Here is a 25588-nt window from a genome sequence, read left to right as displayed (position 1 = left end):
TATTCCCATGCTATTAACTATATGGTCTTTCAGTTTTGAGCCAGATCTTTATTTGATGCAAACTGGTGTTGTTCCACTGAAGTCAGTGATGAACACCAGCTGAAGATCCAGCTTATAATATTTATTCATTAAGTTTGTGAGCAATGCCCTTGTCTACTGGAGTCTTGTAGAAGAAACTTTATGCCGTAATATTGCTAATGTTATGGCACTTAATTTCCTGTATTACTGTTGAGAGGCCACCCTCAATGAATGCTCATAAATCCAAAGATCTGAGTTGTGCACCCACAAAGAGGGAGATCTAACCCCTAAATTTTAAGACTTGAAGAATGAGAGCACCTTGCGATTTCCTGCCTTGTTCCAGAGGCAATGGTTTAGGCCAGGGAAAGCAGGAGGTATATATATTAGGTCATTCATTTGAACTGAAGTCTGTCCCTTAATAGCTTTGCTTTAATGCACGTGGTTTTAACCACGCTGAAACTAAATACAACTAGTTATATTCTTAGTATAGATGCACGCTTCACATAATTCACAATTGCTTGACAAGAGAGAATTGTGAATGTTTTAAGTGGTTTATGTAGACATTTAATTATGCATCTGTTGATTTCTTTCAAGGATATTTGGCTTGGCTTTTTATATATAAATAAATGTATGGAACGCCGCATGATGTGTAGAATTTACAATTTTTCTCTCTTGAAGGGTTGGTTCTTTCTCTTTTTGGACAGAAAGTTTCCAAATAGTAGATCAGTTCTAGAAGAATTCTTGCCATGTGACACCTCCCAGAACTCTCAAATCATCAACTTTTTTCCCCTCAGTTTCACCAGCATCTACTCTCTAAGAATGTTTTAGGATGGTTTGTTCTGAGACAGATGAAAACTGCCTCCTAGTTTTATTATTCTGGAAGCCGCCATAAGCTTACTTTACCCTTAAGTGATTTTTGTTGCAGAGGAACTTAGAATATCATCTAGGAATTATTTTTTTTTAAGAATATGATCCTGGTTTCAGTTTTCTTCCACTGCCAGTTCTCTTCAGTTTTCCTTTAATAATTTCACAGTGAGACAAATCCCACATCCCAAGATCCCACAAGATGAAATATTGTTGAGTTATTCCCCAATAGTGATGCAATGTATAAAGTACTTTTCTCTATTTCTCTTGTTACTCTGAGTGATGGCTGCTGATATTACTGACTTGTGAATCTCTGCTAGCATTTGTGCTGTCATTGCTCAAAAACAAAGAATTTTAATTTTTACACTCTGGGCCTATGACTTCCTGATTGCTATCTTTTGGGTTCGTTTGTATTCTGATAGTTGTTGTTTCCTCTCATGCTCTTCACAGTCTGACTTGGAGTATGCCAGCGCTTATCCAGTGGTGAGAATGGTCTGACGTTGTAATGTGTGATAAACTAAAATATATATAAAAATACTAACACCTATTGCTATATCTGGTTGGTAGTAGAAAAGGTTGACCCAAATACCTGACTGCAAGGAATGAGAGACATCCCACTGCTTCATTTAGTACTGTGACATTTGTCACACTGATCAAGGAAAATGACTGAATAAAGTACAGGCAGTCCCCGGGTTACGTACAAGATAGGGACTGTAGGTTTGTTCTTAAGTTGAATTTGTATGTAAGTCGGAACTGGTACATATTGTAGGGGAAAAACTAGCCAAACATTTCTCCAGAGCTCAGTTTTATTCTCCCACACCTCACTTCCCACAGTCCTTTATTCTCAAGCTGAGGTGTTTGCTGAGAAAAGCCACTCCGCGTCTCCCTGGTCTGCTGGGCGGGGGCGCTAGCTTCGCGTCTCCCTGGTCTGCTGGGGGGAAGCAGCTAGTGCGGGGTTGCCTCACCCCGTTTGTAAGTAGGGATCCGATGTAAGTCGGATCCATGTAACCCGGGGACTGCCTGTAATGGAGAATGAACTAACTCCCACCTAAAGATACTGTCCCTTCAGGGCCACATGGAGAACTACTTATTTTGTACCTGCTTGGAGAAGGGATTGTTTCATTTTCCAGTGCTCTGTGTGCTAACCTTCACAAATAAAAACCTCATTATTCACAAAATGTGTGTTTGAGACATGAACAGTGAAAGTTTTTTCCTCTGGGACATTTGTAAATAGAGCTGTCCTGAAAATATCTAAAACCTAGGTAGAAAAGTGATTACCTACTAGAGAATTGGGTGTTATGTACAACTTTAGTTTCTCATATATTTCAAGCCCCTTTTTATTTTACATCATTCATTTCAAGTAGATTTGTTCTGGGAAACAGAAGATGAATAAATCTTCAGTACTGTAGATACCGTGTTTGAATAGCCTTCTCTTTGCTTGTGAAGATAAAATCAATATTTGTAGTTAGTGTGTGCATATATATACTTCTTGGGAAAAATTTAAAAATAGGGACCTTAAGATTGGGATCCTTACATCTGGGTTTAACTTACATGGCAACATTAACATTGCTCCCATGTGAGTCGACAGAGCACAGGGTCATGCTGTGCCTCCACAAAAGGCAAAGTACAAGAAATTATTTGTAAAAAGCTTGCTAAATAAAGAACAGTTTCACTTTATTTGAACTGAGCATCATTGCTGCCTCCCTCTAGCTGGTTGTTGTAAGTCAAAACTAGCAGCCGATTTCATTGGAAGCTCTGATTTTTTTTCTTTTGCTGCATCCCTATTCCTGTTTCAAATTATGATTTTTTTCACCCAATATTTTCAGTTTCCCTGGTCAGTGGCCTACATAATAGATATGGTTCTAACGCTTGTTATGTGAGTTTTTGCATGGATATATTGCTGAAGTACAGTATGTATATATGGCAGATGGTATGGTTCTATTAATTGATTTAACCTAGAAGGCATGAATAAATTTAACTGCAGCTATTAATTTGAACTGAATTGTTATAATTTTATATTATTTTAAATAAACTATCAAGTTGAATCTGGTATGATTGTTTTCTATCCTCCTTGAGTGTGTACACTAACTCATGAACTGTAGATTTGTAGGAATTCAGGACTTGGTTTTTGCATGTAGATCAGCATGTAGGACATGGGGAAAGACACGAATTCATTAATCTTTTTACTGGATTCTCTTACTTTCACTGCAGGCTGGATTAGAGAATGAGAGGACCAAAAAGAAGAACTCCAAAGTAGTATGTATTCAGAGATTGTTTTCTTCTGAGAGGGTTATGATGGGCTGGAGAGAAGTGCAAAAAATGTTGGCCATAGAGTTATGGCCAGATTGGGCCAAACAGGTTTTTATACTGAGGAATTGGCTCAATGCCAGGATTGTTTTGTAGCTCTTCGGACTTGTGGGTGCCAAAAAGGCACTAAGTTGTCTTTATAGGAGTACAGCCTAAATGATTATATAGGTTGAACCTCTGTGGTCCAGGACTCTCTTGTTGTGGGACTAGAGAGCCCCCAGTGGCTGGAAGCAGAGCGTGCTGGCTGGGGCACCAGAGCCTGAAGCTGGGGGGGAGGGACGGAGCTCCCACAGCCAGCTTGGCTTCTGGCATGGTGGGCTGACAGAGCTGCCGTATGGCTGGAGCAGTGGCAGGGTTGCTGCAAGGACAGGGGGCACCAGGCGCTCCAGTAGGACTGCCACACGGTTGGTGGGGCCGGGAGGCTAGGGAGCGGAGGCTTGGGAGAGGGCCCAACAGGGAGGCTGGTGCCCCTCGCCCCTCCCGGCTTCCCCTGTCCGGGACCAAAGTAGTATGTACTCCATATTGATTTCTTTCAACATACTCTATCATCATGTGCTACTTTAGTTAGTGGAAAGAGATAGGCAAAAGATGGTAGTGGCTAGTGTGATGGTGTGTGTACCTGGTAACTAAGGTTGTATTTCCCATGGGCTGAGGAGAAAGTGGCGGGGGGTGGGAGAGAGGTAAGTAATTTTCACATAGTAAAACAGTAAATGTAACGTATCAACATTCAATATAACAAGCTCATGTAAGTGACTAATAACTGGCCACTACTTTAAGGTCTAGGAGTGCTTCAGTAAATAAGACAATTTTTACAGACCATTTTTAACGCAGGACTTTTTACTGGAAAAATGTCAAGACTCAAAAGGGTAGTCTGTTTTTGAAAACTATTTTCCCATCTCCTTCAAACATCCACAGAACGGACTTCTGAAACCTGTACTTTGGAAAATAGTGTAAGAGTGCTTCCAGAAAGGAATAAAGAGTTTATCCAGAACTGAGTGGCAGCTTATCGGATATAAATGCTTCCACCAAACTAGAGGCTACTTTTCTTGTTGCATTGATTTCATGCCAAAGAAATTTCAATCACCTGTTTTTTCTAGACAGGGTTATTGCAGAATCAGCTTTTATGTAACTCCCTTAGGGTGCACACATGTAGGTTTTCTTTTATCTCTAATAGGAGTATTGCATTTAGTACAAAATATATTGCCAGATAATATAGGAAGTACCCGAAAGGTGGAAATGTGACAAATGATTACTCATTTTGTCTGTCTGCCACAACTTTGTTCACAGTAACTCGCATGATGAATGTGACTGTTCAGGGCAACTGTCCCTGGATTTCCCCTCCGTGGCTTAGCAAGAACACCAGCTCTCATGTTTCAACTCCTCAGCTGTTGCCTTTCTTGGTGGAGAGATAGGTGTCTCTCCTTTCTGATCAGGGTATTCACAGGCTGCTCAGTTCCCGACCTTAACTATGTATTTGCAGAGAAGATACTCTACCTAAACCAGTGGTTCTCAAACCTTTGCACTGGTGACCCCTGTCACTTAGCAAGCTCCAGAGTATGTCCCCTCCCCTTATAAATTAAAAACTTTTTAATATTTGACACTATTATAAATGCTGTAGGCGTAGCAGAGGATAGGGGTGGAGGCTGATAGCTCACAGCCCGTTACATCATAACCTCAACATGACCCCTCCTCCCCAATTTGAGAACTCATGGCTTAAACCAAGGGTGGGCAATAATTTTTGACTGGGGGCCACTTCAGAAATTTTTGAAGTGGCCCAGGCTGCTCAGGTGGAAGGGGTGGGGCCAGGACACTTCTGTGCTTCCCCACCCACGGACTCTGGTGTGGGGGTGGGGGAGTGCATGAAATCTTTGTTCCTGCCCACCCCTCTCCCAGAAAAAAAAACTACCAGCTGCTCTAAACAGCTGGTGGTTTCCTCTAGGTGGCCATGTCCCTGACAATGGGAAGAGACTTTGCATGCTTCCCTCCACCCGTCCCCCAAGCCAATCAGGGCTTGGGGGAGGGGCACACGAAGTCTCCTCCCACCCTTCTCCCGTCCTGCAAGAGCATGTGGCTCTTAGAAGCACTGTGCCCCTTGCAGGGAGGGAGGAGATTTCTCATGCTCCCCTGCCCCCAGGCCAATCAGAGCCCAGAGGCACGGGAAGCACACAAAGTCTTCTCCCACCCTGCCCTGTTTCTGCAAGAAGTGCACGGCACAGGGTGGGAGCAGACTTTGTGCACTCTTCCCCCCTGCAAGCTCTCTTGCTCCCTGTCCTCGGGTGCGCAGGCCTTAGAGTCAACCACCAGGGTTGATTCTAAGTGCTGCACGCACCCCAGTCTCTAAGCCCTGATTGGACTGGGGGGCGAGGGAGTAGCCGGGCTTCCGCAAGCCAGATCAATCTGCTTAGTGGGCCAAATTCGGCCTGTGGAGGCCCTTTTTCACACCCCTAGTTTAAACAGATCTGTTTGCTTTCTCTTCAAAGACATGGAAGAGTGTCTGCTACAGATGTAAAGAATTTCTTTCTAAACAAACCTACTTTATTAAGATAAAAATATTAGAGAAAATATTTCAAAAACAAAAGCACCTACTTGGATGTTTATAAGTTCATCAGTGTCCCAACACTAACTAGGGGTGTAACCATTTAACTGGTAAGCACCACCCTTATCGGGTGATGCTTACTGGTAACTGGTTAGCCGGTGGCCTGGCCAGCCCCTTCCCCCCCCCCACCACGAATGGGTGGGATCCTGGTTAAGTGGTTAATTGGGTAAACATAATGGTTAAGCAGTTAATTGGCTATATCCTAACCCTAACATAGATAATGATACGAACAGCCTACTCTACTCTACTCTACTCTACTCTACTCTACTCTACTCTACTCTACTCTACTCTACTCTAGAGGAATCTTTATGGTTACCACTTCATTATGGTTTCAGATGAAAACAGGCATAGTCTTTTGAGGTCTTAGTAGGCCAATTTCTTCCACTCCTTCCCTGAGGAACATGACTTTTTTGCTGCATCAGGTAGAAGGTTTTGGATCACTTTACAACCTGGCTATATAGCCAACTTCTGGTAGTGGAAGGTAGAAGCTTTTTGCGTTACAGGGAGCTTCTCTTCAGACTTAGGCCTCTGTGTAGAGCAAAAGCAACCTTCAGCCATCAGAAGTTGGTCCGATAAAAAATATTACTTCACCATCCTTGCCTTCCCTATATCTTGTGACCAACCCAGTTACAGAAACCATGTGAACAAATTTAGGGATTGTTTAGTTTTCTGTCTATTATAAGTCTCATAATGTTTTGCAAGTAGTAGAACTATCAGCGAGACTGCCATTTTAATGGCCATTAGTATGGGTGCTCTTGACTCGCAGGTGATGGTACACGTTCCATGGTGTTTGCAAATTAAAAACAGGACTAGCACTACGTTCTGGTCATAGTGGATTTGAGTTTGGGTCCTAAAGAGAACCATATTCATGCCAGAGGTAAGATTACTGAGAAGTGTGGTCTTTGAGAGTACCGAGAGGTAAATCCAGGACGTTTGGAGCAGATTCTGATCTTCAGTCTCTGAAGGGCTGTGTAGAATTCTGGGATACAGCAGGTGGGCATGTCTGGATTCAAGCATGATGGAAATAAAAATGAGGAGAGCCAAATGCAAGTGATGTTGTGCAGTATAGTTTGTTTAATTACAATAACGTAGCTTTTCTAATCTTAAATACAAATATGGAATGTAGAGCTTAGGTAAATAGGGGAAATATTTTCCCTTTCCCTTCCCTAAACTCTAAAGTCTAATTTCAGTTCCCAGAATCTGAAAAGATTGAGGCTTGAAATACATTTTGTTGCTGTACTGTTTTTACATAAGTATGAGGTGAGAACAGGGATGTCTTTGCCCGGGATACAGGTATTGCTCACAGACAAAACTGTCAAGTGTTCTATGAGCTGCCTGAAGTTAACGATCCCTGGGGAACTACAGTGACTGTCCCCGGTGTATTTGTGGAAAAAATGCCATCTCTGTCTTTGCTCTGCAAAATAAATGATGACTTTCTCTGAGACCTCTTTTGGTTTCATTTAAGTTTTTTCTCTCATTTTTCTCTCATGACAGACCAATGGTTATGATGAAGACATGTATGGATCGTCTCAGAGTAGAAAATCTAGCAGGGTTAGTAGAGATTTTTTTTAATTGGTTGCTTAAATTCATGGAATTAATAGAAAGCTTTTCAAGAAATTAAGTCTCCTTTACTGAGTGCTTTTCCTACAGTAAAATAGCAGATTCTCTTTTTTGTTTTTGTTTGTTTTTTGGTCCCTGCTTTAGAAGGCATTTTGCCCTGACTTCCTTATTACAAGTCATGCAATTCACTTGGCATCTACCATGCTGTAGAGGCACAACCAAGTCCATAAAAAACAAAACAAAGTAAACTAAGTAGCAAGGAATAAGACTGGGACTGAGAAAATTCAAGTAGGATTTAGGGGCCAGAATATAGTTCTGTGCAAGTGGGTAAAAAAACCATCAAATTATCAAGAAAAATATTTTGACAATGAAATCTAGCTTGGTTTGGAGGCTCTGGAGCTCTTTCATGCATCCTTTGAAGAGATTTGATTGCCATTAGAATATGAGCCTGACATAGCTAATTGATTCTGCACAACCAATTCATTTTGATACGTTTCCCCAATATAAACATTTTTAAACCCTCAAAGAATTTATTTTATTGATCTCTGAACACAGTGTGTTATAAAGACAATAGTTCTGTGCACAAGCAAAAAAAGTCCCAACTTTCCTTTGGGTAGTAAACTACATATCAAACAGTATTACTAAAGTATTCCTCTGTATTAAATGTTGTCTCACATAGTACACCAGCTAAGATATGAGGGTTCAATATAATGATGGTGACAACCCTGTTAGATGGAACACAGTAATAAAAAACAGCTGAGGAGAGAACTCTTCACTTTCAACCGTTACAACATATGCTTTAATATGTCTTTGTTTTATTCCCTCACAAATGAGGGTATACTTAGATGATCCCAGCAAGCTGCAGTCTTGTACCAGCTGAAAACAAGATGACTGCAGTGAGGGGGGGGTTATCACAGCCAATGTGCAGAAGGTGCACTTCTGTAGCAGATGTAAAGAGCTGAGGTCAAAGGAAGCAGAGCATGAAGTCAGACACCAAAAAGGTTGGAAGATTCTTAAATTTCCTGGAATTTAAGAAGCCTAACCTCCTGTGCTGATTCTTTGGGAAGGAAGAAGTCTTGCGATGGACCAGTTGTATTGGGAATCCCTTCTGTGCAACATCATAGCTGTGTTACAGTCATGTGAATGTTTTACTGCTTAGTAAAAGTAGAAAAACCACGTTAAACAGTATGGTTCCACAATTAAGTCAGAATCATAGAATCCTAGGGCTAGAAGAGACCTTAGAAGGTCATCGAGTCCAGCCCCCTGCCCAAGCAGAACCAATCCCAACTAAACCATCCCAGCCAGGAATTTGTCAAGCCAAGACTTGAAAACCTCTGGGGAGGGAGATTCCACCACCTCCCTAGGGAACCCATTCAGTGCTTCACTACCCTCCTGGTGAAATAGTTTTTCTTAATATCCAACTTAGACCTCCCCTACTGTAACTTGAGACCATTGCTCCTTGTTCTGCCATCTGCCGCCATTGAGAACAGCCTCTTTCCATCTGCTTTAGAACCTTCCTTCAGGAAGGTGAAGGCTGCTATCAAATCCCCCCCTCACTCTTCTGCTGACTAAAGAAGCCCAAATCCCTCCGTCTCTCCTCATTGGTCATGTGCTCCAGCCCCCTCATCATTTCGGTTGCCCTCCGCTAGACCCTCTCCAATTCATCCACATACTTTCTGTAGTGGGGGGCCAAGATCTGGACACAATATTCCAGATGTGGCCTCACCAATGCTGAATAAAGGGGAATAATCACTTATGTAGATCTGCTGGAAATGCTCCTCCTAATGCATCCCAATATGCCATTAGCCTTCTTGGCTACAAGGGCACACTGTTGATTCATATCTAACTTCTCATCCACTGTAATCCCCAGGTCCTTTTCTGCTGAACAGCTACTTAGCCAGTCGGTCCCCAGCTTATAACAATGCTTGGGATTCTTCCATCGCAAGCGCAGGACTCTCATCATTAGCTTTTAAGGAAGCTGAATACCAAATCTGGTTGTCCTAGCTTTTACCATTTAGGAGGAGTTCTTGAAAAAACAGACTCACAGACGGATGCACAGATACACAAATCTCTAAACTATATAGATAGACAGTTATAGATAATACACTCTACATCCAACATTACTGCATGTCTGTCTTACTAGCATTTAGCTTGCAGCAGCATAATTATACGGGAGAGATGCGGATGCAGGTTGCAAATAGGACAGCAGTCAGGCAGAAATTATTTGCTTATTAATGTAATAAGTCCACCAATATTACATTTCTGAAATCCCATTTTTAACTGCAATATGTAATATGTGGTATACACTTCTTATTTTTAACTTCAGACCTTGAGATCACATAAACATATCACAAAACAGTGAACCATTAAAACATGAACCATAGCTCTTGTGCTATTACTCATCGTGCTGATTTTGAAATCTCAAGAGGTACAAAAGTAATTTGTTTCCCAGCTATAACTCTTAAGCTCAGCTGAGAATTCTCAAACCCTGTCTAATGAAAATCTTTTTAGCTATTGAATGAAAAGATTTGCAGTTAAATTGGGAAGTGATGGATTTAAGCTTTTTCTATTAGAGATTTAACCAATGATATAAATATCACCACATCTAGTGATTTATCCATTGAGCTGTCTATATTCTCCAATGTCAGGGGTATAAACATTATTGAGAACCAAAGCATATGTCCTCTTCATGTCACACTTCCTCTGACATTGAATGAATCACTTAACTTTAGCTTCCTCTTTTGTAAAATGGGGGTAATAATTCTATGATAGTCACTGTGAGGATTAGTAGTTGTTTGTGAGGAAGCTTTAAAGAAGGGCATCATAGAAAAGTGATTATTACTGAGAATAGAGCATCAAGGATCTTGACTGAAGTATTTATGAAGAGGAAGGCGGTTGTAACGCAGGGCCTGTGGGGTGAGGAAAAGAAGAAAAAGTACTAGTTTTCTAGGAATAAACATCCTCTTTTTCACTCAGACCTGTGTCTTGTTTTGAGATGTGCATTGCAGAAAGGCTTTGAAGGGGTCACTATAAATTAGGGACGTAATAGGCTAACCATTTAAATGGTTAAACAATAAGCCTGATATGGAGGGATAACTTGGGGTAGCAGCTTGGTGTGCGCCAGAAGCCAGCTTAAAAGCCAGCTTCCGATGGGCATCAGGTCCCAGGGAGTGGGCTCCTGTGCTGTTGGTGCATGTAACTGCTAAGATTTTTGCTTACCCAGTCACCCGTTTAACAACCCTACTATAAATTCCCTCTCTACTGTGGGACAAGTTACAGCAGGGTTGCCAGATGGTTGAACCAAAAATACTGAACCCACTCCCCACCCAAAAAAAAAAACACCAGGGAAAAGATTCTGTTGAAGAAAAAAAGGGGGGGGGGGGAAGAGACCAAAGTTGTTGGGCAGGGGAGCGGTTGAGCACTAAGACCCAGGGGAGGCATTGCTTCCTCTTGGTCTTTTTGCCGGCAGCCATTTTATGTTCTTAGAACTTAGCTTCCCTGCGGAACCAGGTAAGCATGGGATCGGGGGGAGGGAGGTATTGGGGGTGGGGTACGTTGGGGGCGAGGGGGATCTGGAGGGGAGGTGCTGAATGTTTGTAGGGTTGCCAGGTGTCCTGTATTTTCGCCTCCTGTCTGGGGAAAAAAATCAGAAAATACCGGACATTTCAGGTGTCCGGTATTTTCTGATTTTTTTTACCGGACAGGAGGCGAAAATACCACGCCGTCCGGATCAATACTGGACACCTGGCAACCCTAAGTTGCAGTGGTTTTGTATGTCACCTTAAGTAAACAGCTGATTGGGTAAGCAACTGTACTGTCATCCTAGTTTGTGAGTTCCTTCTGTTGAATTATGGAGGTTGCTTCCATTGCTCTGTGCAAGATTTTTACATCTTTCTCCTAGCTGTAACTCCACACAGTGTCAGTCATATAGTGTGGAAACAAGAATAAAGGTCTACAAGGTGTCTTCATAGTAACTGCACTTGCTAGGATCCATTAGCGTCTTCATAAGATGAACGTGTATCCCCCTTAGAACTATACAGACATACGTTATACCTGCATGTTTAAAACATGGAACAGGTTTTAATTTGATTGTGCATGCGAAGCACCAAGCCATTTAATTCATAATGTGACTTAATCATTTTGTTGATCAGTTTGTATGTTGTTATATATGACGCTACAGGTATGAAATACATTAGCTCATTTTTTCCTAAAGTTTTTGGGAAACTAATAGTCCTGTTAAGTGTTGTAAAGTGCCTTTCCATTACTTGAGGGCTTGGAACTGGCATGTGTTGTTTGCCTGCCCAATATGAGAACCCACAAACCGCTGCAGGTAATCTCTTGTGCTCTGCCAGAGGGTTGCTCCACCCCAGAAGTTTCCTAAAAAGTTTAATCCAAAATTGAGTGTTTGGAATGAGTTTCAGTTCATCTTTTCCTACAGCTTCCTCTGGAACATGAAGATCCTTCCTGCACAACCTACTTTAAAGATGGCTGCTATTATATTTCCCTGTGTCTGCCTAGAAATTAAATTAAAATCCCCCCATCTATACTAGTTGGGCCAGATGCAAAACTTCAGTAATTCAAGCTAATTACTGGAATGCCACTGCTGTTGGAATGACACTGGGTTTCAAATGAGATTTCATTTGAGTGGCCCAGTGGTGCACTTTTTTGGTCCTTCATATGGTCATGGCTTATCTGACAGTGGATTGTTCCCTGCTTCTGTTACCTGTACCATATCAGGAAAAGGGTTTGGTTCTACGCACACTAGATGCTCTCTAAACCATTCACGTGGTCTTTTGACACCCTATATTTCTGTTCTATCTGGTAGAGCACCACAGCTTCCCAATAACTTGTTGGTGCTAGGGTTGAACAGGTTTCTGCTTCCTAGTTTTACTCGATTTCTTGTTTATCTGAATGGGAGTTGGCCTTTTATTAAACCTCTGCACCTGGCAGGGTCTCTCCTGTTCCTTGGGGAAGGGTAGAAGTGCTGATAATGAGCCTAAATCCGGAAAAAGTAATTAATGTAAGTCTTCTAAGAATTCACTTTCATCTTAAGAATTCCAAGTTCAAGACCTGTAATTCCTTCTCTTATCTCTCCTTTATCTTCCCCATTCCACTCTGCTGACTCCCAAGTCTGAAGCAATGGAAAAATTCAAGGAGAAGCTGTTGCTGGCAGGTTTTGATCAGTGAGGCACGAAATAGTGCAGCTTGTTTGTTACTGAGATTTGCTCTAACAATTTGATACATGATCTGTTTATAGTAGCTGGATGAGAGTTGCCTCTGCTGTTTTGCATACGTTGGAAGAGCCTCTGAACAAGGACAAGACAACATGATAAATGGAATTAATTTGGGTTGCCAACTGTCTAATGCCACAAACCCCCTTGACCTGCCCCTTCAGCCCCTGCTCGCTGCAGCTCCTCTCCCTCTGTCACTCGCTCTCCCCGACCTGCATTCATGGGTTGGGGCAGCAGGTTGTGGAGTGAGAGCGGGGTACGGGCCCTGAGCAGGGCGTGGGGCTGAGGAGTTCAGAATGTGGGAGCCAGTGGAAGTGTGTGGAGACCACCTCCCCCAGCCCTTTTCTCTAGGACCTCAGAGATGTGCCATGGAGTGAGGGTGGGCAGGCAGGCTGGCTGCCTGAGCACCACTGTGCTTGCAAGACTGCAGCCCAAACCACCTTGTTGGGTTGCAGTACTCAGCAAAATAGGGCCTGCTTCCCTGAGGCTTCTGGTGAAACGGGGGTGGTTGGCAACCCTAGAACTCAGAGGTTTTTTGCTAGGCTTCAGAGTTTTTAAGTGTTAACCTAGAGGATATATTATAGTGGATAAGAGGACTTTGGGGTTTTTTTTCTTGAGATGTCAGGTTTTCAAGCATCTAAATAGGTGCTTATGTGCCCAAGGGCTTGTCTTTACTTGAAATGCCACAATGGCACAGCTATGCCACTGTACTGGCAGAAGTGTAGATGCTGCCTGTGCCAATGGGAGATGGTTGCCTCATGGTGGAGGTACTCTGCATCCCTGAGGGGTGGTAAGTAAGCCAATTGGAGAATTTTTCTGTTGACCTAGTGTGGTCTACTCCAGATGTCAGGTCAGCTTAACTCCCAGGGCCAAAGACTGAGCCCACTGGGTATGAAGCTGAAGACAGGGCTTCAGTCCTAGGTGGCACAGCTCGTGTTACAGTCCTCTCCCCCCCCCCCCCGACCCAAACTGAAATCCTTGGGCTTTAGCCCCCCTCCAGGGGCAGCAGGGCTTATACAGGCTCAGGGTTCGTTCCCCTTTCCTGGGGTCATGGTGCAGTGAAGTTCTGAGAACTGCTATCCTAATTTAAAGGAATTGATACAGAATTTGACAATTCCGTCACAATAAAGCAGAATTTTCAGGTTTTTCTTCCTGTTGCTACAGGGATCCTATTATTCTGACCTTGGTCTTCACAACAGTGGCTTCACTTCCAAATCCCAACCATCTTCCCAAAATGGAAATCGGGTCTGTCTATTTCCCTCTAGCCTGGACTTTGTTTTGAGTTCACCTGGACAATACAACCTCCTTTAGTCACAGAAATAACTGTTGGACCATGGCGCAAAGCAATGACTCTCTTGTTTGTCTGGTTGCCAGGAGTGTCTAGTTCTTGATTTATCAATTTTCTTTGTACATTTTTCCATTTGTGTCTGGACTGGGAAACAGAAAGCTATTTAAGACAGGCCATGATGTTAATCTGTTCCTCTCCTTTTCCTGCAATTGTTTTGTTTTGCTTTTGACAGTCGTCATAAATTTTTCTTGGAAAATACTGCAAAATCCTTCTTAAATATTAGTAGTTTATCATAGCTGAAACCACTCTGTGCCTTGCTAGTCTGTTTCTGGTTCGCACAGGTGAGATGAAAGTTGCACCCTGTTGTTTCCCACCTTATGTAATTTACAAGGCAAATGATTCCTGTATTAGTACAAGAAAATCCTTACCCATAAAGCCTTAAAATCCTCTTGGAGGTTGAATTGTCCTCTTTGCATGCAAACAAAGTACAGTGCACCTGGCTAGGTCAGGGTGCTGTTACTGTATATATAGCATGGTACTGTGCCTTTTGTAGTTTTCCTGTATGTGCATTCTGAACGTAACTTTCACCTTGTGGGTCTTTATATTACTAACAGTCTTGTCTTCTGTAAATGCACCTCACTGTTTTATTTTATGCTATCCTGCAGAGTAATTTCATTTTTCCCTTTTGTTCAATAGTAAAATAGGTCCCACATGGTTCAAAACCTCAGCTCGGGCGGCGGGGTTTCCCTGCAGCTTCCATATACCTGCAGGCTGAAGTCATGGAGGTCTTTGGAAGTCACAAGTATTGTGACTTCTGCAAACTTCATCACACAATCTTAGCCTTACATATATGTCTTTCTTTGAGACAGAGATGCTTAGTGACAAAAATAAGTTGTTCTGTTTTGCTTCTGCACCTTCCATGATATCCTCTCTTTCTGTAGGAAACATGCATATGTCTACTTTATACTTAGTCTTTGGACTTGAACTTTCAGATATTTAAGCACAGATGGTTAATAGTTTTTGTAATACAGTGTGCAATATCTGTACACTGAGCTTCCCTGCATTCTAACATAAGAATTTTAATAGCATGAATATGACCAAAATAAACTCAAATGAACACTTTTTCTGTTATCCATTTTATATAAAAAAAGTTTTGTGCTTGTCTCCCCCAGCCCTCCTTGCTGTACAGTGATGTTCTGCCTGCCAGAAGTTACAGGGTTTGTTGCTTTGTTGTTTTAACCACAAATGCGGAAACAGTGCACTCCCCCATGCACATGTCTTTTGCCTTTGCAGTTTGTCAAGACTATCTTGTTGGTCGAGTTTATTTATATTGTCATTTTAGTATGTGATCTCTTTGGATGGAATGCACATATGCTCACGGTGCATCTGTCAACTGTTCCGCTGGTCCTACATTTTACTCCCATTGGAATTCTGCAACAGTTGCTTATAGATCTGTAACACTGCTACAGACTTCTAATTGGAGTAAGACATTTCTGTCTTTGCTTTAGTATATGAACTAGAAATATGTAATATTGACTAGAAAGAGGCAACATCAATCCTGACTGGATCTATAAAAAGTGGCAAACTGCCTTGTATAAAACCAAAATGTAGAGTGTAACATTGCTTGCAGAGTACAATCCCATTGTTCTCCTCGGTTAAACTGAGTTTGCAACTAACTTTATTCTCAGGTCTGTACAATGGTGATAGGAAACCCAGCCCTGCAATTTCTGAGCTACATAACTAAGCCAGACATGGGTGTTCTAGATTGGAACCAGATGGTAGTGGTTTAGAACATGCTTCCCCACCAACAGCTTCCTGTTAATTCAATAACTAATATATCTCTTTCAATCAGCTTTACCAGGAATTTATCTTTCTTCCTGCTATGTCCCAATCCAGAAATATTTAGCATTGCTAAAGTTATAAGAATTGGTGTTGTCACTTTTTAGCTGGTAATTTTAAGTGTTAAAGTTGGTAGATTGAAAAAAACTGAAGAATGCATGAATGTGTGAAATTTCAGATGACTTTTTGATCTTTCATTTTAATTCTGCGCGTGTTCTGTAATGTTTCACAGCTCACTGGCGCTGAGAATTGGTGGGTTCATTCTTCACTTGCATGCCATTCATGGGGCTTACAGGAAATGCCCCTCTTTCTGCACCTTTGTTCATTCTCCTCTCCTCCCCCTTGTTTGTGCTGCACCTTGCTACCTTGTGATAGCAAATAGAAACAAAAGCAAAGTCTACCAGTTTTTGTTCTGACTCTGTTTTTTAATTGTAGGCATCTCTGTATGATGAGAGCATTTACAGTGGGAATCGTCGATATAGTGCCTCTAGTTCTCGTGCTGTAAGACGTTTTCTGCATTTTTCTGCTGGGCCTGTCTTCAGTGTATTTGTCCCATGATAATCTGTTTCACTAGTGCATGGTTTTGTCTGTATCAGTGGGCAGTATAGGATTACTGGCCGGATAGCTGATGATGGAGAATTATGTAAACAACATTGGGAGCGTCATCACCTCTACAGAGTTATCTCTGTGTAGCTTCACTGGAGTCAAATACTAATGTTCTTTCTTCAATTGCTATGTTGCACTTTCTGCAGGCATTGTCCCTAATCGTGTCCGAAAGACACAGTAGAAAGGGTTCCTCCTTCTGGTGAAAGAAATCTTAGCTGTGCCTTTTAATTTATTTACTGTTAAGTCAAAACACCAGCTGAAAAGTCACATTTAAGTAATACCCCACTTCTTCCCTGAAGCTCCATTTCACTTTTAAATAAACTACCTTCAGATCTTTTAAAAATTCAGTACCCCATGCTACCACGTTTTCACTTAGGGTAACTGATGTTATTCCAAAATCACATAGTGCGTGTCTACATTACAAGCCTTTATTTCAAAATAATGTCGAGCTGGAGGACTTGTTACTCCAGCTCATGGTAACCCTCATTTCACAAGGAGTAAGGGAAGGTGAAGGAAGTGTGTTCTTCGACTTCCTGTCATGTGGACAGCACCAAAAGCTGAATTAAGCTATTTCAACTTCAGCTGTGCAGTTGACGTAGCTGAAGTTGTATGGCTTATTCTGACTTTAGCCCTCCTGTGTAGATGTACCCTCTGTGTGTGCAGACTTGTGACTTAGTCATGATTTGGGGTTCATTCTCTTGTTATGTGAGACCAGGAGATTTAGGAGGAGGATTGTCTGTAATGGTTGTTAAGCCAAAACTGGAGAGCTCAAGGAATCATTTATGGGAGACATTTCCACTCATTTACATCTGACTAGAAATTAAAATTTCTAGTTGTTTATTGGCTTCTTTAAATGAGCTTGGGGGTGGATAGGGCTTAGTCCACTAACTAGTGGACCGGTTACAGAAATCAGCATTACTGTTAATGCTTTCAATGACAATTACAAAACATAGACTAGAGAGTGAGTAACTAGACATAAAGACATTCCTTGCTCCTCTGAGGCACTCTCACCATGGCAGATTTGGAGCCATTTTGGTGGGGCAGTGTAAAAAAAAAAAGCTGCCATTGTACCTGCTCTTAAAATGTAAATTGATGCCTTCATTGTTCAGTGCTTCCATTGTGGAAGTCTTATATTTTTTGCATTGTTTTCCACCAATAATTAATGAAAATAGATATTCTAATGCTCACTTATGCATTACAAGTGTTGTACTGTCTTAACTTAGAAAAATACATTGCAGTTGTCTTTAATGCTAATTCATCTGATAGTCTCACTTTATCCTCTATCAGTACTTGACATTCTATTGCCATCAAAATATGACTTGCTAATAGAACTGTAAATTGTATCAATATTTGTCCTGTCCTTTGAATTAATTTGCTTCCCCTCTTCTCTTGTTTTCATTTAACTATGTTGCAACATCCATTGATAACTGTCAGTTTGGGTTGCACTGTCAACCTGTAATCCAATGGATTTGCTATCTGGACAGCACACTCACTTTTGGGTGGAAGTGTCATTGAGACAAATACCTTAAAGAACAGGATCCTAATTTGGGCAGAACATTCCTGTAGTGCAGGTTCTGAACCTAAGAGCTATTTCTCCATCTTGTTGAGACATGGAGCACAGTGTTTTAATGCAAAATGTTTATGATTAGATTATCAGTAAATATCAGAAAATTCAGTTACTCAGAAAACACACATACACAGACGCAAAAATATTTCCATTGATTGAAATTTACAGCTAGACAACCCAAGAAAGATCCTGCTTGAGAAATTAGATCATTTTGTATATTTTGACTTTGATGTTGTCAATTTGTGTTAATGATTATAAAGCTCTAATTGGCCCCATAATTTTTCTCAACTGTGAAAATTTAAATAGGTAAAAAGGCTGAAAAATAAACACATTATCCATGGAAATTTAAAACAAAAAAAGAATTCTGCCAAGCTTAAGGATGTTGTACAAAGACTCTAATGCCCATAATAGCATTCTCTTCTGCTATCTGCTGTGCTCCAGATTTTGCAGGCTGGTGAATTTTGCAGTCTCTCCAGGTCTAAAATAGCACAATACTTTGTAATTACAGGAGTTGAAATATGAGGCCTTTACTTCCTGAGGAATATCTTGATTACAGCTCTGGATTGACACGCTTATGCTTGTGGTGATGATGTTTATAGCATTATTCACATCTGGAAGGCACATTTGGGCAATTGTTGCCAAAAAGAATTTTCGGAAGGATGCTGTAGTTGTCTTCCTTACTAGTCAAAGATCCTGAGAGATTGTGTAGGACAAAGTGGTACACAGTTCTTATTTCCTTGCTCATCCCCAAATTACTGACCAGAGAGCAGTTAACTCAGCACTTTTTCTTTTGCTACTGACATTTTATAAATTGCTTCCCTGCAAGCTATTGATGATCTCTACATTTAAAGAGCAGCTGTATTCCTGTTTGTAAATGGTAAAGCCAGAAGAGGAACAAATGGAAACAAGGTAGTTGCGAAAGAAAGACAGTTCACTATTAAACTGGTTTGAGCAGTTGCATTTTCCCTAAAATGTGTTTCAAGAATAGTTTCTTACCTTTTTGTGATACTTAGTGTAAAATGTTAAGAGTAGTGATGGATGTCTCTAACCTGTTTCATAAAGGAATAGATTCCTTAAGTATTTGCTCTAACTTTTCTGAAACAAAATTCAATAGTCAACACACACGAGGCTTATCACTTTCTGCGGTATATCAAGAAAAGCATGGTCTGAGTCCTCCTGTGTTCATTTCCCATAGCTTTATGGCTGTTATTCAGGGCCAGTGTAGTGTCTTGAAGATACAATCATTAAACTTATGGCTCTATTGTGGAAAGGACCATTTCTGTCCCAATCTTAAAAGGTTTTTTTCCTACATAAGCTTCAATTTTTATCTTGTTTTTAAAAAAGCAAAAAATAACCCCCCCCCCACACACACACAACCTCTCCCACACCACCTCCCTGCAAAAAAATCCCCCTTTTCCAGAAACAACCCACTAGAAATTGCATTGTGACCCACCAGTAAAACACAGAAGGCAAGCTTCCACTGGCCTGTTGACCTTGAGAATACTGTCTTGTCAGTTATCTCAGTAGTTGAGGAGTTGAGAATTACTTCTGTAATGACCCAACTGTGTTATGGAAATCAGCATATTTTAGTGTTGCCTGCCTTCAGAAATTCTTATAAAGAAAAGCAACTACATTTATCATCCAGGCCATTCCTCTCCAGATTCCAGTTGTTGTTAAGAAGGTCAAATTTAAAGCTAAATTAACAGTACTTTATTCCAATAAATGCACCAGTATAATTACTTTCTCAAAAATCCAAAATCAGGATTTGTAAGTTTCCATTACTATTCGATACCAGCTAATAACTGGGGCACCAATAGACACAATACAGACAAATACCCATGAGACAAGTTTGACACTAATACTATTCAGAAATCTGCATCTCCAATAGCATCTTTGATTATAGGAATTTATTGACAAGGCAGTCAAAAGTCATCATCATGTCTCCAAAATCATTTGCAATGCAATGAGTTAGAAGGGTTTTTGAAGGATACTATAAACAGGACGTGCTCTGTGTGTTTCCGTGCCTGCTTTTTTAACAATCAAAGTGTATTTTGGAAAAATTACATTCACTGTTGTCTTTGAGGCAGTAGTAATAGATACAATGGCACAAGAAAAAAGCATAAAGAATACAGTAATTCCTTATTTTACACTATAGATATGTTTCAGAAAATGATCGTGTTAAGTGAAAACGTGTTATGCGGGGTCAATTTTCCCATTGAAAACAATGGAAACGGTGGGGGTTGCGTTTCAAGCAGTGGTGTCCGTTGGGACCGGGACGTAAGGTTGGGGGAGAAAGGGAACTGGGTTACAGCAGGGAAGGGGAGGTGTTTGGCTCTGGGGAAGGGAGGAGAAGGGGAGGAGAGGAGAGGGGAGGGAGATTGGGTTGGGAGTATGCCCCTGTGACGGGTCTGCCGGGACCCGCACTGCGTCCAGCGAGGGGGGTCACCGGGGAGCGGCACGGCGAGCGGCGAACCCTCCGCCACTTTGCAAGGAGGCAGGGGAAGCCCCACGCAGCCGCCTGCGATGGGCCGTCTGGGGAAACCCAGCCTCCGGCCTGCAATCGGGGGCGGAGGAGAGGGGGCAAGGCATCCGGTGAGAGGGAGTCAGCGGGGAACGGCGCGGCAAGCGGCGAACCCTCCGCTGCTTTGCAAGGAGGCGGGGGAAGCCCCACACAGCTGCCAGCAATGGGCCGGCTGGGGAAATCATGTTATTCTGGGGACGGTCGTATAATTAAAAAAACATTCCCTAAAAAAAAAAGTGCTATTGCGAAAATGTGTTAAGCGGGCATGTGTTAAATGAGGAATTACTGTACTTGCTTTTTTACTAAAGCGTGTTAAGAATATATTGGAATTTTCTTTACACGCATCTGCTAATTCATGAATGGAAAAATACTGCAATGCAGTAGGGGGTCTGATTGCTGCTATGGAAATGTCATGTGGGAGAAAATAATTGGGAAATTCCAAATCCAAAAGATTTCAATTCTACTTAATAGGTAAAATGCTTCCTTAATTTATACTGTTGCATTCTCCTCTGTCACCAGATTCCAGCCTGTCAGTGTGGTGAACAGCATAACAAAGACTCAGATTATTTTGGTTTATACTTGCCAGCCACAAGTCAACGCTGTCACTTAATATATTGCTCCGGGGAAGTCTGCCCCTAGGAAAACAGAATGCCTGGGTCAGCTGGAGATGGTGGTGGAAGGGGTGATGCTCTGTCTCTGTGGGAGGGTTCAGTTCTTCTCATCGTGTATGCATCCAGTCAAGGACACTTATCAGTCACTGAGGTTTCTTGGTTTGGGCTGTAGAGCGTGTGTTCATTTTGCATCTCCACAGTATTGCATAAGAAGGCGAGGAACCTGTGGCATTCTGGGGGTTCACCTGGGACAAGGTTAAGTTCTGTTGCTGCATGCCCTATAACCTGGGTACCTTTTAGACTCAGCAGCTATGGCTGAAAGCCCTGTGCCCAGCAGTGTATTCACAGGACAGTGCTCTCACCCTAAGCTTCCACCAGCCAGTTACTCCTTTCAGGGTGAATCCAAAAACCATTCTGGAACCACGGCACTCCAGAACATTCTCACATGCAGCATCCAGGCCCCTTCCTAGACCGTCGCAGAGGTAATGCTATTTCAGTGTCTCCAAGGAGCCAGTATAAACAGCTCGTTAGCTGTCTGTAAATGAGCAGTAGAAGGGACTGGACACATCAGGGGAGGTGGTTTGGGGGAGAATCATATCTGGAAAGTTATTGGGTCATTTTGCAAAGAGTAGGGCTACTCAGTGTTCAGGGTGAGACCATTGTGCTGTGGGCGTGTGGCTGGTGTCAAAACTTCTCAGCCAAAGCAGCACAGTCTGAAGGCATCCAAGGTGACTGGCCAGAGCTGACCGAACCTCCTACAGTTCTGGGTGAACCCCCAAAGCATCACAGTGCTGAAAAGAGTTAGGAGGTCAGAGAGCCTAATGAAGTGACAAAATGGGATCAGTCCGCACAATCAGAAATTGAAGGAATACTTAATTGTGTCATACTTGAAGTTTGAAAAAATAAGATGTCGAACATCTCTGCTGCACATAAATCAAACCCTTTTTCCTTGGTCCATTTGCTGTACCAATTGCATACTCTGATTTTTGTCTAATGTAGGTGTCTGTTCTTCAGCTTCAACTTTTTTTTTCTTTCACAGCTGCCATATATCCCTTTTTACCTAACCTGCAATGGTAATGTTCTGACTCTTCTATTGTTCTGATTGCTCCTATGCTAATCCTGTTCTTCTCTCTGCTTAATATGTGCTTGGGGTATATGCGGGCAGCCTTCGGAGTACAGCTGCTACCTCGGCTCCGGATCTCGGGCATCTTCTAGAGCCAGCTCTGCTCGAGCCAGTCCAGTGGTGAGCACATAACTTCTCTCTTTTCTCTTCCTCCTTTTCAAGTGCTTCGTTCCTCTGCTTCCCAATGTTTCTTTATACCTGTGCAGAAAGTGTGGTGCACCAATGCAAGGGGTCAGAGAACTAGTCAGTTGCAAGTTTAATAAGAACTATAATTCAATATTGATCATAACTAAGAATCACTGAGCAGGATCAGAAAATACAAGGAAACAGTGTGGACCTTAGCTAAAGCCTCCAATCAGATGCATATTGAATTTTGGAGAAGCTTCCCCAGACACAGCCATGCTCAATCTAAAGTGTGCTTGTCCATCAGTTAGCCATCGCTTCCCCAATACCTCAGTCTGGGCTGAGCAGGTTCTACCTTCGCATCTTGCAGTTTCAAGGTTTTCTTCAGGATCAGAGGTGCACAATACGCTCTGACAAGGCCTCTGAGCAGCTGAGGCTCCATCTAGCAGTGAACTCAAAACTGCATTCGCTGAGCTTAGCAGACGAGCGTGTCACCAAAGGGTAATAAAGGCGGGACCTCCCTGGTCTGGCATCCTTGGGACTGAGAGGTCCCACACCAGAGTTTACTGGACCAGGGGAGGTCAAGGTTCCCCTCCCTGCTGTTGGCCTTGTTTCTGGGTGCCAACCCCAGCCACTGTACTCTGCTCCCAGCTCCAGCCAAGGCTTCAATCTCTGCTGCCAGCCCAACTGCTTCCATCCCTGCCACGGCTGCACTCCTTCTCGGGGCTAGGGTTGCACTCCCTGCTGTGTCGGCCCCTTTGCCTCTAGTCTGGCCAGGGCTACGCTCCCCTTCACGCTGATCCTGGCCAGGCAGGGCTTTCCGGACCATGGATGTCGCAAGACCAGAGTCCTGGATGTTAGTGGTTCAACCTGTACTTGTGGGTTACCAAAGATTTGGGACTGGCTCAAAATTTACTCTGCCTCCACTAGCAGGTTCAAAAGCTTCAGAGGGGTTTCTGAGTTAGTTTGTAACAGGAGAAACTTAACAAATAGACTAGTAGCACCTACATGTTTTATTGGTCTTTAAGGTACTACTAGTCTATTTGTTTTTTATTAGCAGGGTAATTAAGAGCTGGTGGTTGCCACTGCCCTGCAGTTTAAAAGAGTAAATACATAGTGTAATAATTTTGCAATTTAAATGTCTTTCAGTCTAACTTCCTGAAATTTCATTGCCTTCCCTTACCTGCAACTTTTAGACTTTTGGACCTGCTTATGGTGCATGCACTTTTTCCTGAGGGTGGCTTCTTTTCTCTTCCTTCCTTTTCTTGCCTTTTTCCTTGTACATTTTTCTCTGTGTTTTTCTGTATCTCGTTTGAAATATTTGGTTCTTGCTTCTCCTAACATCTTTTAATAGCCTTTTTTAAACTTTTCAGTCTGTCTTCCACCTCTCTTCTGCCCATTTAATCCTTAATGAAGATTAACTCCATTAGCAATATTTGCTATTAAAGATCAGGGAGGGAATGTGTTGTACAATAGCATTTCAGACAATTTGTATAACAGGAAAAAAAAATTCTCTTAGCAAAATAACCATGCCATAAATCCCTGTGTATTAAAGATAGTATAAAACGTTGTGGGTGTTAAGGATGTTAGAGTGGTTGTTTGGCTAATTGCATAGTCAATACAATTTGTCTTGGCTACACAATTAGTCGATAAGGGGAGCTGCTCTGCAGAGCCGCAGCGGGAGTAGTTCCTGGAGCTGGCATCAGCCAGGACTGAGTAGTCCCGGTTTACGCTGGCTCCAGACCGCTGTGGCTCAGCATTTTCAATTCAATAAGAGCTGCCGGGCTCTTACTACATTTAAAATGCAGAGCTGCGCAGCATGGGGAGCCAGCGCAAGTCCTGGCTAGCACTGGCTCCGTGGGCCAGCATGTGCTGGGACTATTCGGTCCCAGCTCGTGCCGAGTCCAGCAGCCCCAGTTCACGGCAGCCCAGGCTGGCTAGAGGGCAGGGACTGTGCCAGCAGCAGCCCTTCTCCATGGCCAGGCCCTCTGGTCGAGGCGGGAGGGGGAGGAGGTCACAGGTGGTACTGCGGAGAGGATGCTGGGTGGGACTGGCTTTTAAGCCGGCTGCCCCCAGCACCAGTTTCTTTCCCCCCCCCTTCCCTCCTTGCTGCCTCTCATACAGAGGCACTGGGGAGCAGGGGGAAATGAGTAGTTGAGTATTCCACTCAACTACCCAGTAGCCTAGCCTTATCAGGTAGTCAAGTACTCAACTGCTCACTTACATCCCTAATGGGGGTCTCTGTATAGTTAATTGTTTTCAGTCTATAGTATTAATGTTAAATATGCATAAACCTATGGAAACCAAGTAAGGCATAAATTATGAGTATGTAGCCTTTTTTAGGGTAAGGCCATAGCTTAGTAAATCATCCCTTGCACTGTTAGATAAAATGCAAATCTAAATTTTTAGAAATCCTTTTTTAACATGATAAACCATATACGGTCGGGGCACTTGGCTCATGCAATGGACAATGAGAGAACACTTTTGATCTCATAGGTATAATTTTTGGTGTAACCCATGTTAAAGTGATCAGAGTTAACATCTGATAGCTGCGTTGTAGTTTAAATGAGCGAAGTTGATAATTTGACTCTAAGTCCTGCTTAACAGCTGACTAAGTTGCAAAAGCTGTTGCTACAGTTGGCACTTAGTGGCTGTGGTGTCAGCAGACAGGCTAGGCATGGAACACCATAGCATTCCTAGAAATGCCTCCACTGGGTTAGGCTTGAAGTGTGTTGGCTGAGCATTTTGCACAAGCTTGTATTGTTAGTGCTGTGTCCTTTGTGTGCAAAGTTAAGGACTTCAGTTTCAGAGACAGCAATCTAGCACTCTCAGCAACTTAAAACTAACCTAGCCAAAAAACCACTCAGAGGCAGAGAATGCAAGGGACTGCCCTACGCCAGTGCTGGAGGCCCCTGCAATGGCAGAGAGATGCGTGAGATGTCTCGGATAATCCTGACAAGTGACCCACACCCACATGCTGCATAGTGAACTAAATTATAGCAAAATTCAGTTTATAGTGGAATAAGTCTTGAATTTTTCCAGTGAATCTCAATGGACTGAGTCTGTTTAGTGAAGCATCTCTTCACTTTCAGTAAAGTTTAATATCAGTGTAATGATGCTAATCCCCATAGAATCAATCGTTATCTGCTAGATGCATACTGAAGTATTTCCCCTCAGGGAGTTGAATATGCATGCTTTTAGGAATAGGAGGATAACGTGAGTGAACACTCACTTTTAATAGGCATCTACAGTCGTCATAAACTCCGTGAGTTTATGCATAGCTTAGCTGAGGAGCTGAAATCTGAACATTGTTTTAGGCCTTCCTTTGAGGGAT

General features: G+C 42.4%; 1 protein-coding gene across 50 annotated transcripts in view; it reads left to right on the top strand.

Annotated features, from left to right (window-relative positions):
- LRRFIP1 (LRR binding FLII interacting protein 1) overlaps positions 1-25588 on the top strand; it is a 164043-nt gene that overhangs the window by 101495 nt on the left and 36960 nt on the right. For 17 of the 50 annotated variants that reach the window (XM_075934021.1, XM_075934015.1, XM_075934022.1 and 14 more), the window contains 6 exons: positions 1333-1365; positions 3094-3138; positions 7280-7336; positions 13741-13821; positions 16139-16204; positions 22174-22251. The exons of 7 other annotated variants lie outside the window; for them this stretch is intronic. In XM_075934021.1, the coding sequence (XP_075790136.1) occupies positions 1333-1365; positions 3094-3138; positions 7280-7336; positions 13741-13821; positions 16139-16204; positions 22174-22251 (360 nt within the window). The remainder of the gene's footprint in view (positions 1-1332; positions 1366-3093; positions 3139-7279; positions 7337-13740; positions 13822-16138; positions 16205-22173; positions 22252-25588) is intronic. 26 more of the 50 variants (XM_075934016.1, XM_075933983.1, XM_075933977.1 and 23 more) reach the window with 12 other exon arrangements.

The sequence above is a fragment of the Pelodiscus sinensis genome, chromosome 7 (genome assembly GCF_049634645.1).
Source record: "Pelodiscus sinensis isolate JC-2024 chromosome 7, ASM4963464v1, whole genome shotgun sequence".
NCBI lineage: Eukaryota > Metazoa > Chordata > Testudines > Trionychidae > Pelodiscus > Pelodiscus sinensis.
Note: the sequence above shows the minus strand (reverse complement) of the source record. Positions and strands in the feature narration are given on the sequence as shown.